At 40.5% G+C, this 18052-nt stretch overlaps 2 protein-coding genes and 1 pseudogene across 4 annotated transcripts in view; 1 reads left to right on the top strand and 2 right to left on the bottom strand.

Moving 5' to 3' along the window:
* LOC141427145 (meiosis-specific nuclear structural protein 1-like) overlaps positions 1–439 on the bottom strand; it is a 12118-nt pseudogene extending 11679 nt beyond the window's left edge.
* Positions 1–7172, bottom strand: part of LOC141427636 (meiosis-specific nuclear structural protein 1-like) — a 27479-nt gene extending 20307 nt beyond the window's left edge. Inside the window, exons 1-6 of the mRNA XM_074087248.1 lie at positions 7103–7172; positions 6849–7019; positions 5838–6068; positions 4569–4798; positions 3733–3897; positions 2728–2806 (exon numbers count right to left, since the gene is read on the bottom strand). Coding sequence (XP_073943349.1) covers positions 2728–2806; positions 3733–3897; positions 4569–4798; positions 5838–6068; positions 6849–7019; positions 7103–7105 — 879 coding nt within the window. The 5' untranslated portion in view covers positions 7106–7172. The remainder of the gene's footprint in view (positions 1–2727; positions 2807–3732; positions 3898–4568; positions 4799–5837; positions 6069–6848; positions 7020–7102) is intronic.
* Positions 7173–9087: 1915 nt separating this feature from the next.
* Amph (amphiphysin) overlaps positions 9088–18052 on the top strand; it is a 42850-nt gene continuing 33885 nt past the window's right edge. Inside the window, exon 1 of one of the 3 annotated variants that reach the window (XM_074087249.1) lies at positions 9088–9299. In XM_074087249.1, the coding sequence (XP_073943350.1) occupies positions 9231–9299 (69 nt within the window). In that variant the 5' untranslated portion in view covers positions 9088–9230. The remainder of the gene's footprint in view (positions 9300–18052) is intronic. The other 2 variants (XM_074087250.1, XM_074087251.1) reach the window with 2 other exon arrangements.

Genomic DNA, 18052 nt, shown 5'->3' with positions numbered 1-18052 from the left:
CCACTTTAGCGACATATTTATTTGATAGGAACTTGTTTAAAAATTGATAGACCACTTATTTGGCCGATGGTACCTATAGGCTACCAGTCCACCAACCTCCTTCCTAACTCCACATCCCTCATCTTCTGCTCATGAATCAATCTCTTCTTGGCGTCCATCTGCGCCGTGAGCGCCTGTTTGGTGTCGGTCTTGGTGAACTCGGCCTTGCGGCGCTGCGCGCGGTCGTCCTGCACGTTCTTCTCCAAATGTTCTTGCTCTTGGAGAAGCTTTATAAAGTTATCGCGATCTTGACGGGCTGCCTGAGAAGAAGTAATGTAATGACAATCGATGTTTTGAACAGTTTAAGGCCTACGCTAGCCGGCATGGTGCGCTTCCTGGGCGCATCAGCACTGCTAATATATTTTTCAATAGCCGGCACCCCGCTCCGTGCAAACCGCATCTGCTAGCGTAGGGCCCACAGATATAGATTACACTAGATTACGCAAAACGTCGGGCCACGGACCAAGCGTCGGGGTTGGGCCATACAAAGACTGACCACTAAAACTGACTAATCATGACTAGTGACTGACTCGAGCCCCACGGCGCGGGCGGGCGATCATTTGAATCGATTTTGCGCAGACATCGGGGAATTCACATCCCTAATTCGCTCTTGAGACGACCCTTGAGATATAAAAAAGTGACACGGTTGGTTTTCATGCAGATTGAGGTGTTTGCGTTATCTAGTGTAATATATATCTGTGGTAGGGCCTTATCGTTATTTTTGACTCTAAACCATTAATGATAAATATAATAAATTATATACCTAAATAAATAAATATCATGGGACACTTGACACCAGTTGACCTAGTCCCAAACTAAGCAAAGCTTGTACTATGGATACTAGGCAACGGATAAACATAGGTACTTATATAGATAAATACATACTTAAATACATTTTAAACATGCAAGATCCGAGAGCAAAGATTCGTATTATTCAACAAATATCTGCCCCGGCCGGGGATCGAACCCGGGACCTTAATAACAAACGGCTAGCTCTCTATTTCGTGGGAATTTCGAAAGAACCCTTTTCAGTGCACCTCAATAATAGGCTAGTGTCTCAAAAAATTAAAATTCACCTGTATGTTAGATAAACAAACAAAAAATAACAAGATTCGAATTCACCCGTCTGTTAGATTAAAAAACAAAAAAATAACAAAAGATTTAAATTCACCCGTTTGTTAGATTAACAAACAAAAAAATAGCAAAAGATTCAAATTCACCCGTCTGTTAGATTTTAACAAACAAAGAATAACAAAAGATTCAAATTCACCCGTTAGATTAACAAACAAAAAATAACAAAAGATTCAAATTACCCGTCTGTTAAGATAAAAGAACAAAAAAATAACAAAAGATTCAAATTCACCCGTCTGTTAGGCTAAACAAACAAAAAATAGCAAAAGATTCAAATTCCCCCGTCTGTAAGATTTTAACAAAACAAAGAATAACAAAAGATTCAAATTCACCCGTCTGTTAGATTAACACAAAAAAAATAACAAAAGATTAAAATTCACACGTCTGTTTTGATTAACAAACAAAAATTAACAAAAGATGATGCACGTCAAAGTTCGGGAGTGGAAGCCCGTGACGTCATAGGGCAAGTTTCATAAAACGTTATACTTAGTGCCATCCACGAAGGCGCGTGATTTTGTCAAAGTCAGACATTACTGACATTGTAATAAGAAGCACGGCACGCGCCATCGTGAATGACTACCCGTCTGACTATACGTTATACAATAATATTTATTTTTACCGGGAACTACTCAATCTCATCTTCAATAGTATAGGCAGGTTGTCTGTCAGTCAGTCACTGTTTTTATAGATAATAATCATCAATCATCATGTCATCATCATCAGCCGGAACACGTCCACTGTTAAGCAAAGGCTTCCCTCTTAGAACGCCACAATGAACGACAACTTGCCACTTGCATCCACCAGTTTCCCGCAACTCTAGCAATTTGCAGTCTAGCGGCTAGACTCTAGCCCAGGGATGGGGAAACTTTTTCCTTCGCGTGCCGATATATAGGTACTACCTCACGAAATATATGGCGGGCCAAGTTGTTGCATTTTTGGCATGTTATTTACTGAAATAAAAATATGGATATGCATTCTCTGAAACACTGATTTGGTCATTGCCAATGAGAATGAAATTTTGTAACAATACGAAATCTTCTCTTGATTTTTGTTTGATGGTCGCGGGCCGGATTTCAAGCCTTCGCGGGCCGGAGATGGCCCGCGGGCCGCAGTTTCCCCATCCATGCTCTAGCCAATGGGTGGCCTGCCCCTATATTACGAAGTGCAAAATTCGAACTTCGTATCTTGCAGTCCCGCCGAAGCTAAAATTATTTAATTTAATACGAGAATAAGAGGGATGGTATGTACGATACGAACTTCGATTTTCTAATTTCGTAGTAGCCCCCCTGTTCTTCGAGCGAGTACCGTAAACTGCTTCAACTTTGCCTTCTGGCCCCAACATTGCCTGATTCGATTTAGAGTCGATAACTTAGCACTCTTATAGGTTTTAAACTTTTATCTACACGGGAATTATTATTACGGGGGGATAAAAGTTTAAAAACCTAGAAGGGTGCTAGTTATCGACTCTAAATTGAATCAGGCAATGTTGGGGCCAGAGGGCAAAGTTGAAGCAGTTCACGGTAGTAGGTAAGTGTAGGGAACTTATAATCCACTCACTTCATCCGCCATTATTTTCGCAGCGATTTTAGCGTTGATTTCTTCCTTGATTCTCATTTGACGTTCTCTTTCTGCGACACTGAAATGAAGATTTATTTTTTGGGTTAGTGTTTTTTGGGTTTTCTTTTTACCGCACGTAATTTTGACTAAGTAGTTGTCAGTCTTTGAACCATGCAAATGGTGAATTACGTGAACAAAAACAAATGCTAGTGGGGAAAAATGCGACTGAGAATTACGCGGAACAAACAGTTTGGGAACTGATTTAGCTATTCATTCATCTTACTTCCATCCATCCCAGCCTATATACGTCGCACGCGGGCCCAGTGCGAATTGGGAACTTCACACGCACCATTGAATTGCTTCGCAGGTTTGTGCATAGGTTTCCTCACGATGTTTTCCTTCACCGCAAAGCTCGTGGTAACTTTCAAATGTAATTCCGCACATGAATTTCGAAAAACTCAGAGGCGCGAGCCGGGGTTTGAACCCACGACCCTCTGCTTGAGAGGCGATAGGTCAAACCACTAGGCCACCACGGCTTATACTTACCTGCTAATATTATTTAATGTGAAAGTTTGTGAGTATGTATCTGTTTGTGGTGTGTGTGTGTGTGTGTGTGTGTGTGTGTTTGTTACTCCTTCAAGCTAATAAGTACGGCTGGACGGATTTGGGTGAAATTTGCTATGTAGATAGCTGAACATCTGTAATAACACATAGGATACTTTTTATTCCGATATTCCACTTGGAGTCGTTCAGGGAGCAAACATTTCTTTCGGCAGGTTAAAGTTTGTGACAAAATTTGGAATGTAGACCTCGATATTTCCACGGGATCACGAAATTTGGCACTATTGTTATCGCAAACTCAATAAATACCATGATGTTCCCACGGGAGTTTTGTATAATCCAGCAATTTCATTCAACTGTTGTATCTAATCATTTACGCGTCCGAAGCTGCGGGTAAACAAGTACTTTATAAAGCCTTGGCGAATAAACTTTGGCATAACTGACATGGCGGAGCTCCGGTCGGCGGCGGCCTGGCGTTGCTTCTCGAGGTCAGCCTCCTCTTGCACGGTCAGAGCTTTCTGTTTGAGGCGCCACGCGTCGCGCGCCTGCTTGAACGTCACCATTTCCCGTCGGAGCTTATCCGTCTGCTCGCGTTTCTGTTTCAACTCCCTGGAGATAAAAGATGATAATGTACAGTCACTCACACACACAAAAAATAGTCATAAAAAAATAGTTTGTGGGAAATTGCGCAAATTTCGAAAAAATAATACAGAATAAACAGAAATTAAAATCCAAAATGACATTACTTTTTAGTCGAACAGTGTATTTCTGACTTTTAAACTGACTTTGTCGGTCCCTACCTGAATGCTACTTTTATCCACTGAAAGGTTAAAGAGATCCTCTTCTCTATTTTATTCAGTTGGACCTAAGGTCTTAATTGTAAACGGGTATTTTTAAATGGAGGGGTGCTTCCAAAAAGCTGAAGCAGTTAGGAAAAAAAATTAACCTTTTCGCCGACATGTCAAATACAAAAGACATCACCCATACGCCTAAAAGTGAATTGAAACGTTGCTTTTGCAGGTCGTATATATGTCGTTGGCGTCGAAAAGGTTAACCCACTCCATTGTATTGTTTGAAATTTTTTGAGTACCTATAGGTAAGCCTGACCTGCAATAGAACCTTTTCACAATAAACGTCCCAGTGCCTTCCATGATGAAGACAGTTGACGACTTACTGAGACAAGGTTGTACTTCAGGTCATGCTTATGGCGGTTTAACTATAGCTTATAATTGTTCTATCATCTATGTGTAGTTGGCCAAATTTCGTTTTCATCTTTTCACCTCTGATCCTCATCACTGATGGTCCTCATGATGTCATCAAGCATTTTCTTCTCAATTAGCGTGTCTTCGTACTGGCACTGCTTTTGGCGCTGTCTGTTGACGAGCTGCTGCTGCAGATCTTTGCAGTACGCGGAGGTTCGCTCTATTTTCAACTTCTCTTCATGCTCCCTGGCTTCCGCATCATTGAAGAGCGCTGTACGGAGTACAGAGTTTGCATGATGCTCTTCGGCCTGAAATTTTTATTTTTTACAAGCTTTTCTTTAGCTTGCCCTGTTTATTTATTTATTTGTTTGGGTCAAATTTTTACGAAGTTATTTATCTATTTAGTAAGTTGCATACTTTGTAAATCTGGCGCATATTCTAGTAATCTTGTGGTTAGTATTCTGTTAGGAAATTGTGGTTTATAGTACCAACTTTAAATTTGGAGGGCTTGTTTATAGTTCCCACGGGCTTAGAGCGGATTGGAACTTCACAAAACCATTGATATTTGCTTCAGCAGATTTGAAAGAGGAACCTCACGATATTTTGAACTTCAAGGACAAAGCTAGAGAAAGGAAAATACTTAATTTAATTCCGACACATTGACAGGTTAGAAAGAACTAAAGGTGAGATGCGGGGTTTGAAACAATGACTGTGTATTGAGTAGGGATGTCATACATTTTTACAGTTATTTATCTATTTATATAAGTTTGTTCTTTGTCTAGCGCCCATTCTATAAGCTGTGTTTAGTTTTGTGTTAGGAAATTGAAGGCTATTGTTTAACAATTCTACTAATCTCAGTAATATTGTAAACGCAAAAGTTTGTATGAAGTGTGTATGTATGGATGTTAGCTACTACTACCAGGTGCAGTACTTTTGCAGGTGGTAGGACCTTGTGCAAGGTCCACCCAGATTGCTACCACCATCTTGCTTGCTAATCCTGCCGTGAAGCAGCAGTGCTTACACTGTTGTGTTTCGGCGTGGAGAGTAAGACAGCCAGTGAAATTACTGGCACTTGAGGTATCACATCTCAGGCCTTTAGGTTGGCAACCCATCTGCAATCCCCTGGTGTTGCAGGTGTCTATGGGCGGTGGTGATCTCTTACCATCAGGAGACCCACTTGCTCGTTTGCCATCCAGTAGAATAAAAAATAAATAAAAAAACCCCAATATGCCCATGTGAAATTTAAGGGAAATCCCATTACAATTTAGGAGCTGTATCTAATAATTTATGCGTGTGAAACCGCAAGTAAAGCCTAAAATTAAATAAATTCACAGTGAACAAACAAACCTGATCCTGTAACTTCTTGTACTCGTTATGCAGTATTTGCTGTCGAAGATCCCTGCAGACGTACCCGGCCTGCAGCTTCTTGGAAAGCTCCCGCAAACTGGGGTCCCGCTCTCGTAGGTAGTGTCTTCTCTGCAGAAGATTCACCTCCTCTCTCCGGACTTGGGCTATTTCCATACCGAGAGCTGTCTCTTTCTGAGCTCGGGCATTGACAATAGCAGCATGGTCTGTTCTCTGGAATATATATCATCTTTAAGGTCAAAATGAACAGACACCTTCTAGGCAAACGTGTACCATCTTAGGCCTCATCTTCGCCTTCCTTCAAGCGAGATTGAAGCCAAACATAAGCCTATTTTGCATAAAAAAAACAATAAATAATAAATATAGCAGGTTTTTTTTTTTTAAGTAGCCTGTATAGTGTCACACTGCTGGGCAAAGGCCTCCCCTCTTGACCTCCACAATTCTTGTTCTGACGCAATGGCAGGCCAGTCCTTTGCGTATGTGTCCAGATCGTCTAGCAGATAGTTATGCCATATTAAATAAAAAGTCCTACAATATTATACCATGTGAATGATTGTATGCATGCAACTGTTTGCTCCTTCATGCTAAAATGGCAAAATGAATTTGGATGAAATTTGTACCTACTTAATGAACATACTTGGACTTTTGGAATATGACGAGACCTGTATGAAATCCCAAAATTGCAACTGCTAGGTGTTCATGTTTTTAGAAAGACCATGCCGTAATTAATTACTTAAATTATCAGGCAGGCAGTTGGAAGCACCTGATTGGTGCATGTATCTGTTCCTTGGTCAAGTATTCTTTGTACTGCAAATATGTTGGTCTAGCCAGTTTTAAGGAATTCCCAAAGAATTTCTTTTGAAATCCTGGAACTTCAATCCAGAAGATAAGATGTGATCTTCGTCAATTTTTTTGCTTCGTCCAAAGTATATTTGAAAGGTAGTCTTATCTTGGTAATTTTACTACGAGCGGCGAAGTTTAAAAGCATCATACCTCCTGGAAATCCTTCTCCATTTCGGCTTCTTTTTTTATCAACGCCAGGCAACGGCCCATTCGGCCGTCGTCCATGCGGCTGTTGAGCCATTGGATGTCCAAGGCTCGCTGGAAAGTCTCCAGCTCTTTACGACGGGCCCTGTTAATTGCATTACGCGTAAGCTCGTTCGCCTGAAAATGAACATAGAAAATAATGTAGGTACATAAGATTTTTCTTCATTAAGTACATAATTATGCATTATAAGATTAAATACCATTTTCAAATAATTTAAATTGTGCTCATAAATTTTCACAAGACTCGAAGCCAACGATCGCGCGATCGCTAAAATCGCTTTATTTTGATAGCTGTCAAATTTGTTTTGTAAACAAAAGAGGTCGCACATGGTGACACTATTTACCGGCCCGGATTGGGTCCGGATAATAGCGACATGGAAATACAGACTCGATTTTTCGTGTACGCCCATAGAAACTCATAATATCAGTTTGAATCGCCGATTCGCGAGTAACTATCTTTTACATGACATTAGCCACATTTTAAATAGTAATATTGCTTTCTAGCTGGACTCAGAAAGTCACTAATTAATGTCAAAGTCTGAACTTACATTTTCTTACAGCTAATGTCGAAGTCATAAGGCGAGTAGGCCAGCAGGGCTACTACGAAACTCAAAACTCGAAGTTCGTGTCGTGCGGTCCCTCTGCAGGGCTACTTCGAAACTTGAAACTTGAAGCTCGTGTCGTGCGGTCCCTCTGACACTTATACTATTTAATACGAGAGCGAGAGGGACCACACGACACGAACTTCGAGTTTCGTAGTAACCCTGCTGATAATGATGATGAGTAATAGTAGCAGTAGCCCTGCAGGACCGCAAGCTCATTTTTTTTTTTTTTTTTATTCGACGGTATGGCAAGCGAGCAAGTGGGTCTCCTGATGGTAAGAGATCACCACCGCCCATGAACATCTGCAACACCAGGGGTATTGCAGATGCGTTGCCAACCTAGAGGCCTAAGATGGGATACCTCAAGTGCCAGTAATTTCACCGGCTGTCTTACTCTCCACGCCGAAACACAACAGTGCAAGCACTGCTGCTTCACGGCAGGATTAGCGAGCAAGATGGTGGTAGCAATCCGGGCGGACCTTGCACGAGGTCCTACCACCTGCAGACCAGACCATCAAACACAGGAACAGGAAGGTTGCCAACCTCGGACATCAAAGAGTCTTGGTTGAGAAACATTCGAGTGTCCCAGTCACGAGTGCTGCTGAGCTGTTCCACCTCTCGAAGGACAAAAAGAAATATTCTGAGTTGATGGTCAACCTTCAGTAATTGGAGAGGCACCACAAGAAGCTTGATAATAACATAATCATTAATTAAGGAAAAATTTTGCTTATTGATTCATGTCATGTGCGCCAGCATAGCGATTTTGACATTTTAGTAAAGTACTGGCAATAATGTTTTATAATACAGCCATTGTTCTAAGTGTTTTAACACTTATAATAAATTTATTACAATTATGGCTTTTTGTTAATGATTTCTGACCAGCAGGGCTACTACGAAACTCGAAACTTGAAGTTCGTGTCGTGCGGTCCCTCTGACACTTATACTATTTAATACGAGAGCGAGAGGGACGGTACGATAGGAACTTCGAGTTTCGAGTTTCGTAGTAGCCCTGCAGAGGCAGAGGAATGAGGGCTATCGTTTTTTGTCTCACTAGATGGCGCACTGTTGCGTGAGGTTTTTAAGTATGGCTTTCAAAGTCTGTTATTACGGGCGTGAAAACAAAGTTTAGATTAAAATCATATTTAATACACCTTAAATCCGTACCATAAAAATATCGAGCATGCCACAGTGTTGCATAGTCCCTGTTTTGTTCGGGAAAAAGGGAGGACAAAGGTTTCCGAAAGACAAAACTGTCTCAAAACACATACATTCATTGCCCCGGAACGCATATTTGCCATAATTAATTTCAGATATTGCAAAATATTCACAAAATTATTCTAATTATAAATAAACCCGCGTAGCTCACCCAAAAACTATGAGATTTGACATTTCGGAGACCTCACGCTACACTAGCGCCTCTAGTGGCGAATTCATTCGCGATAGCCCTCATTGATAACAGTGCCCTCTGTGAGTGAATCAATGTAACTGCGTAAATATGATGCTAACTTAGCTAGGTAAGTTCGAAAAAACCATTGTGAGACAAGAGCCATCTAGTGAATGGTGGAGTAACAATAAACTAGAATAATGTTCAGTCCGCTAGAGTGCCATTCTGGGAGCAACACGCATTTGGAGTTTGACGTGTGACAGTACGTAGCTGCAACCAAATCTGGCTGCAGATTGATGGTGTATCGAAATAAAGACGGTCGGTAATGAAACAGTGATTGAAATGGCTGAAAGTAAAGGTGCGTTAATCGCGAAATCAGTGCAAAAACATGCCGGACGGGCGAAGGAAAAGGTATTTATCATTTTATGTTACCTTACGTGTAAGTGTTCTGTTTGGAATGTGACGGTGTTTTCAAGATTTTATATAGCGGTGTGTCGTGAAAGTGGGTTTTTGATGGGATCAGAGAGCCGGTCGGGTATCTCGTGTCTCAGCGAGGTCTCTAGCCGGTGTCCGTGTGCAATTATTTTCACCTGTTGCTTCGAACAGGTGTAGCATTCACGACCTGCGATTCCGTAAATTTGTTTACATTACGTCGTCAGCTGCTCGTGATCACTTCAAGCACACTTAATTGATTATGACACACATCACGTTATCATTTCCAGGGTATACTGATACCTATTTTTAGGTGCACCAGTTGAGATAATTTTGGATTGCAGATGGCAGATTCCATTCAAATTATGTTGTACAGATTTTGCGTCTAACAGACAAATGCTTAAGCCTTTCTGTTTAAAAAAAAAATGACCGGATTAATGTGGCACACAAATGTTGCCTAGGGAAGTGTTCTAAATTTAAAAATAACACAGCAACAGTGAGCGGAGACAAGCGATGTCTGTGCTAGTTTCTTAGAAATATCATAGTTATTTCGACTTCTCTATTTTTATTTGGTACACGAGCTGGCCTATTTTTATGGCTTATAAATTTTCTATCTCACAATCACCCTATTAAAATCAGTGCATCCTTTGAATTATGTGCATTTGGTTATTTTAGGCCTCGGGAGTAGGTCACTGCTTGAAGATCAGAAATTCTGGTAGTTTAATTTTATTCATGCTAAAAGATAAGATACCTAGAAACTGAGATACCTATTTTTTTTATAAATTAATTTAATTTATAATTTAATATGTGGTTTGTATATTAATTCATTTCAATTTGTAATTTAGAAGTTCATAATCCTGTTTATTTTATTTTTTAAATACCTAGTTTTTTTTTTAATTTTTAGAAATATTAACTCTGAATACTTATAAAATACTGAGAGCAAAAAATGTGGCCCTTAAATGTATGCAGTAATAGGTAATTTTGTATGTAGAATGGGCCATATTTTGTGCCGCTGAGTATATATCTAATTGGAAATTTTAGTGTTGTCTATCCTCTGAGTAAAAAAAAAGTAGGTAGTAAAAAGTTGTTTCACTTTACCCCACTATTGTTGATAAAATTAAATATTAATGTACAATGAAACATACATCAATACAATAAATAATAAACACACAAAGAACAAAAAGCTCTGCTTTGAATGACACACATCATTTTAAAATTTAAATGCTTGTAATCAGAATTTAGATATGTGATACATCCTTTAATTTTTACACAGTCATGAACATTTTTATTTTTTTTGAATATTACAAAAACTGAATAATCCACTGTTATATTAAAAACTTTTACGAATATCTGGACAATTCCTGAAACATGAAAGTCTCATGTGCATTATAAAGATTTGGGAACTGTCTCCAATTACCAGGCTGACATGAATGACATGACATTACAGTTAGACATGCCTGTGGGCATTGACCTGGGTTGGCAGACAGCCCATGTCTTGGGCTACCAACATCCATAGAATTTTACTATTTTACAGTCTTACCAGTTGAATTGTTTATGTTATGACCCACAATTTAATCCTACTAGCATTAGTAAATTGAATGTGATGCGTCTGTTTGTTTGTTAGTCTTTCACAGGAAAGATTTGGATAAATTTATAAGACAAGATTTGAATTTTTATTCCATAATTCCCACTATTTCCCACACACATTATGAGGAAACCAGCATACACCTGTGAAACAATTCTTTAGTGAAGTTGTGTGTGAAGTTCTCTATCCGCACTGAGCCCGCATGGGAACTGCAGCCTATACCCTCTCATTCTGAGAGGAGTCCCAGCAGTAAAATATGTATGGGCTGCTGATGATTATGATGTCACCGCTGAAGCCACTCATTTATTTCATGCAACTTAGTGCCGTATCTTAACCAATCACGTGCGGCGATTTTCTCTCAGTGACAGCCCGTTAACTTGGAACAGGGTAGGTATAGTTACTTATTAATGGATAGCCAAGCGAATTAGCAAGTTGAAGTGGCAATGGGCAGGCCATATAGCACGGAGAACAGATGGTCGTTGGGGCCGAAAGGTTTTCGAGTAAAGACCGCGGATCGGCAAGCGCAGCGTTGGACGTCCACCAACGAGATGACCTGGTTAAAGTCGCGGGTTCACGGTGGATGCAAGCCGCTCCCGAGGCAACTGGAGGTCTATGGAGGAGGCCTATGTCCAACAGTGGACGTCCTATGGCTACGCTAGAGCGTAAATCACAAATAGGACGGCAGCGGTCGGGTTGGGAGTGCAGCGGGCCTATTTACAAGACTGTATATGAACAACATTACACTGACGGCGAGCGCGGGGCGGGTCGTGAGCGGGCGCCGTGGTCAGATGTTGTTCATATACATACAGCCTGGTAAATAGGCCCGCTGCACTCCCGATCCGACCCGCTCCTGACCCGCTGCCGTCCCGTGGGGTTTGGTGTTTCCACCAAATATGTGCGTGGATGTTTTGCGAGGAATATGTTTTTCATGAACCAATAGAAACGCTTCAAACTTTCGTGATTCTCACTCATAGTCAAAATACCATTTACGGGACTTATCACGCTATTTTTACACAAGTAATATTTACCTCGACGTTACGGCAACGTTACAGTTGCCGTGGCCACGAGTAAACTGAAATGTGGGGTGTCAAGTCTGCCTAGCAGCGCGAGTTCTTGGAACTACCCGCACTTGATCACTAATAGTACCGGCACTCGTATCACGAACTACCCGCACTTGGTCACTTTTATTAGTCACCCTATCACACCGACACACAACACTAACAACGTCCGATCGTCCCTCCGAACATTCATCCCGACGCCGACACTTATTAATAACAGCGTGATAAGTCCCGGTTATGGTATTTTGACTATCAATAGAAACGCTTTTCACGGTAAATTACAAATGTGAATTCGCACAAACTCCCGAGGTGCGATCCCGGTCTAGAAACTACGACCCTCTGTTTGAGAGGCCATCCATAGATCAAGTGCTCTTGCAAACAAGGGATTAGGGCAAACCAGTGACGTCACACGAGGGTATTAAGGCTAACCTGGGGAGTGGTCAATTCGCCCTTGGACTAAATAATTGCCCTTTGCGACGTCGTCACGTAAAATTTTACGGTAAGCGGAACCTTTATAGGATCACTTTGTTGTCCGTCTGTCTCAGGAACACTAGGAGGTATCAAACTGCATGGCGGCGTTTCATGATATGCCTAGAAATTTCATGAACTGGCAGATTTTACGGTCGGGCAGCGACATAAAATTGATCTGCTTAAATATGCTCTTCACAGAAACGAGTGGCAGAAAGAAGCGGAGGCCTTTGCTCAGTATTAGGACACTCAATAGATAGACTATAAAAAAAACTAAATTTATGATCACGATATATCGATTAATGTCTCAATTTGAAGCTATTCAAATTCATTAAGCAGCCGTCAACGGCTGAACGCTACCGCATGCTTTAAATCAAACTAATTTAATGTCGCTCCATCGTTTCGGTTACGGCTGATGAGATGATACGTGGCGCTTAGCAAAAAACTATTGCATCGGACCAAAGAAAAAAAACTACTTAGCTTTTTCGTTTTGGAGGCACCTTGAAGTTACCCTGTGTCCGGCATTCGTTGAAATTCGTCCAGCCGTTTAGGCTACAGAATGTGCCAAAGAAATATAGATACAGTCGGGTAAAAATGACACCTAAGCGTACTTGAGCTGCCGCTGCGCTCGGAGCATGTTATTCGGTTGTTTCGCAACCATACGACGGACGTATCTTTACTTGTGAAATCAGACACTTGCCCATAACCTTACAGCCTACCGAAATCGTGCAGCAGTAAAAACTCATGGAATCGTTCAGTTCTAATTCAATCGACCTCTATAAGGTTTCTCATGCCGGCATCCCAACCACCTTGGCCTAATGGTCGTCATTGTACAATGACAATACGCAACGAGTTATTATATTCTAAACGATTGCAAATATGCTAACGTGTGACACATAATATTGCAGGGGTTATCTGTCACTTCTTTTAAAACAATTGAGTGACGAGGTTGCGATTTTTGATACTGAGGCTTGGTGTAGAGGGTTTAGACTGTAGACCAGGGGTTTCCAACTATTAGGCTATAACGTAGCCGATAACGCGCATTTTCCGCTTTAAGTATAGCGAAAAGCGCCTACCAACAGAGAATACGACTGGCGGGTTGCTGGCACTGAATGACTGTGTTAAAAGTCGTTTTGTGTCTAGGCAAGGACTAAACCTTTAAAGTTACCTATGATTGTAATAAAATTTCCTTTTTTTTACCTTTAAGTACTACTTTTTTTTAAATGTCCCGGTCTGAGTCCCCACACTTATGGTAACCCTACCTACCCTAAAAGGTTTAATTTTTTCCACTTTTTGCTTAAAACCTAAGTCATTTCATTTATAATTGGTCTCCGGTTTTTTCCCTTAGTAGCATTTTCTGCAGAGATTTTCACTTTGTTTTATACCACAATTTACCCACCAACAAAACACCCTATTGTCTGAAATGTTTCCTTTTGCTAGCATTGTTATTTGCTTTCCTGAACTCTCAAGTCTCATTTATCCTGCGAACAAACATATATCTCATAAAGTTTTATTACATAAGGTTAACGTTTACATGTTATTCTGGCCTAATTCTCGTACGCACGCGTAGCAGATGTATTTACCTTCACTCGACTTGTTTACAGAACCAATAAAGTGTTTGGTTTTTGCTAATTATTCTACGTTTGCACCATTCTCGCTTGCTTGATTGCTTATGACCGCTCCTAAGTTACGACTAATGATATAACGCTTTTAATAAAGATCTAAAAAAGTGAAAGAAAATAATAACTCGCATTTTTTTAAGCCACAAGCAATGAAATTGACCGTTTAAGCTAAAAAAATATGCATCTTTTCTAGCAGCTATTAGTCCATTTCCTGTATTTTTGACAGGTCCAATCCCCAAGCAACGTGCCATCACGTGTTGCAGTTATTCATTCATGGGCGACGGTAATCGCTTACCAACGGGTGATCCGTTTGCTCGTTTTGCCCCTATTATATAAAAAAAACAACGTCCTCTCCCTATAGACAAATGGATTATCTACATAACTGGCAATGAGGCGCATGTGTCCCATGGACATACCAATGAAACCACCCATTAGGCTCTCGATTGAAGTTTGACTGCTGTCATTAGATCAAAACGCACACTGTTAATGTACTCCGAAAAAAAGCACATATGCACACTTACTTATTTCACTTCCGCTCTTTCTTTCTTTTTGAACCATGTTTGCAGATGTGCCTTTTGATCTATTGGCGGGAGTGGAATTATTCTGGGGTAACGTTAGTCCGAAATATAAGTATTCTATTAATATTGTACGCTATCAACGTGTTTCACTATCACAATGGGTGTGCAATTGGCGATCGCTTCGTGTACGGTACAACTACCGTTACACCGAATCTCTGAGCCAGTGTAAAAACTGACCGCAGACTCGAAGGCCAACTCAGGAAAAAATAAGTTGCATAAAAAGCCGAAGGAAACAATTATAGTTATAGTTACCAAACATCCTGTGGACCGAAATCTAAAAAGTAGAGTTTTTTTTTGTTGCTGCACAAAATGGTCATCTATGTTCTTAGCAGATTCGTTATCTATTCCTTTCTCGTCAATTGTGTTATCGTCTGTGTGAATGACATGAACTATAGACTTTTCCGGAATCAAAATCATCCTGCGACAGTCCTTATAGTGTGTGACCTGCTTAAAGCCGCGGGTTCACGGGGGATGCAGGTCGCTTCTAACCGTTCCTACGGAAGGTCTATGAGGCTTATATGAAGATGATGACGAGTCCTTAGTGTGCAAAGTATTTCTGTACCAAAGTTCATTTAATTGCTCCTGCAGTTTCAGAGAAAAAAAGTGTGAGGAAAACACGACCATCGTCACACCTAACCTATATACATTCAGAACTCGTGTAAGAAAATAAACATTCAACTGTAATATTCATATTGAAAGTTTACACAAAATGATTTCCCATGCCGGCCGGTTGTTTAGTTTACATCGTAACATGAGTCTGGCATGCCGTTTCACTAAAATAGAATTCACTAGTCTCCATGGCTCAGCACAGCAGTCTCAGTTGTCATTGGTGTTGATGACTTAGCTACTGCAATGCAAGCTTAATGCCCAATGTGCAATCTGAATTAAGACTACTACCCCTGTTTTAATCATCATGACCTCAAATATATTAGCCCGTATCACCAACTGTCGAGTAAGGACCTAATCGATTTCATTCGACTCTGCTTGCTCCTGCCAATCTCATCTACCCATAGTTTTCCAACTGACTATTAGGTAATAGTGGTCCTGTCCAATCGTACCGTCAGATCTGAAAACAACTTGAATGAAGACTTCGTTTGCACGCTAAGTAATAGAACACATTACTTACCTATCAGCGAAAAGTTCAAAAGCTTGTTTGAGTTTGGACTAGTTATACTGCGATATGAATCCATCAATCATTCATAATGTTCTTATCTCGACAAAAGTCTCCTCCTGCTAAGTTGATGCTATTTAACTTTACACATTCAGGCCTAACTTGTAATCAAAACTTTTCTAACAGCACCCATTCAGATAAACCAGGCAAAATGCCGACAAACATTACCCTTTTAACGACAATGCCAGAGTTCAAAGGCACTAAAGGTCGATACGACAATGATACCGACAGTTAGCACAACCGCGCTCGTCATGGGAACGCTTATGAATAGGCTACACCCAAAGCCTTTTTACTATTCCTACTAACTCTCTGTTCGCATTGCATAATGACTTGGCGACATTTTTCTCAGCACGTCTCTAAGTCGAAGTAATCAATCTTTGTTCAGCTACAACAAATTCTGTCGTAAAAGATTCAGTTGCACTTTCTTTTGTGACCACAAAAGCGTTAACAAGTTTGACAGTGTTGAAAGTGGCGTTTCCAAACGTATCTTCTTACGCTCTTACATTGTTTTGTGGAAGCAAATTCACGCCTACACTACACCTCTATGGTCATTTCTCGCTTTGTCAGTGAACTTTCTACGTCCCCGATGGACGAGACGCGACTGCCAATGGTCTAAACAAATACTTCACATATGTTAATTCCGCCACTGTTTAGTTTGCAGTTCTAATTTCTAATCTGTCTTCGTCCTTTTGTCTGGTCTGGTGCTGTGACCCACTCGGCTGCGTTAGTCACGGATCTTCGCGACATCATTATCTTTGATCGCCAACGATAAATCAAGGCCAAACAATGATTCCGTACCTATTACAAAATCTTACGCTTGTTTAGACATTAGCAACAGGTTGCCAAACTATAATTAGCTCGTTTAGCCTCGTTTACAGTTTCTACTGTAAGTATCTTCATCCTAACACTCGAGTGCAATGAACCAGTTAGGAAAGAACTTACGAGGTCGGACGTAACATTCGTGTGAATGCAAGTACTGGATAAGTAGCATTCCAAAGGTCTTCGACCGGTGACGTCACGGCACCAGTTTCGCCGATATCGACACTTACCTGTCACGTGGGTGTCGTCCTTGCCTAATGCACCCACATCTCGACCGCCGCTAGCTACTTTGTTCCCGAATGTCCCACGCGTCGCCCACCAAACACTTTCATTCCACTAGATTGTTTTATACACTAAAGATTTATGTCGGGGAAAACGACTGGTCTCTTCAATGTGACTGTTAAGCTATAAAGTAAGATTGTTATGTCGTTTATAGTGTCCCAAGATTTACCGACGAAAGTGGAATGGTGGACGAAATGTATCGAATTCAAACCAAATTCAACAATTTTTCTTAATTTTAGACACTTCATCTCGATTTTATCTTATCTGAAAACATCGGCAAGGTTACGATTATCTTAGTTTTGTTCTTGAAAATGTTGCGAGTAGCAAACTATCACTCATCGTTGTCAATATCCTTGGAACAATTTGTTGTTGTAAATTTATTTTATCATGTCATAATAAAATTCAGATTGCAAAATACAGCAGCAAAAAATTGCGGCGTACCTTTCTATTACAGTATTTTAAATCGAAACCTTTCGATCACGCTTCTCGACTTCCAAGTACAAGTAGTAACCGGTTGATTTAACAAGAACGACATGCTTTAGGTTCAACGTGTGCTCAATTTCCAATTTTTTTAGAAACTGCAAAATATTTTCGTTGCTTTTTAACTTGTAGGTACGGAAGAAAACCTGTCCACTTGCTGGTACCCAAACATAACTATGAAGTTGAGAGTCATTGGAACGTTGCACTTGGTTTGTCTTTGACGTAACCGAGCCAAGCTTCATTACGGAAGGCAATTTCAAGAATGAAATGCGTACAATCAATTACATATCGCCGCAAAAAACAAATTTCGCGGTCCAATAATTCGAGCTACTATACGTTTATCAAATGTTTCCAGTTAAAGACAACCTGATGAAGAAACAATGATATTGATGTATTCCCTGTTATGTATAAGTAATTATATCATCAGAATCACCATGGAAGTCTTGAGTCTAGGCACAATCAAGTAAGTAGCTAGAAATTGTAGAGGTGAGACGTACTAGGCAAAACGCGGGCTGAGTCTTGCGAGTACGCGTCCACAAAAAGACTAGATCCAAAGACTAGGTCCACGAGTATCTACGAGTACTTAACTCAATTGACTCATTGCGTAAACAAAATTATTCCCGTAATTGCGTATACACCAGTCGCAGTTCAGTCTTCACACTTCATATT

This window comes from Choristoneura fumiferana, chromosome 4 (assembly GCF_025370935.1).
Source record: "Choristoneura fumiferana chromosome 4, NRCan_CFum_1, whole genome shotgun sequence".
NCBI classification, from domain to species: Eukaryota; Metazoa; Arthropoda; class Insecta; order Lepidoptera; family Tortricidae; genus Choristoneura; species Choristoneura fumiferana.
This window is presented reverse-complemented; position numbering and strand designations above follow the sequence as displayed.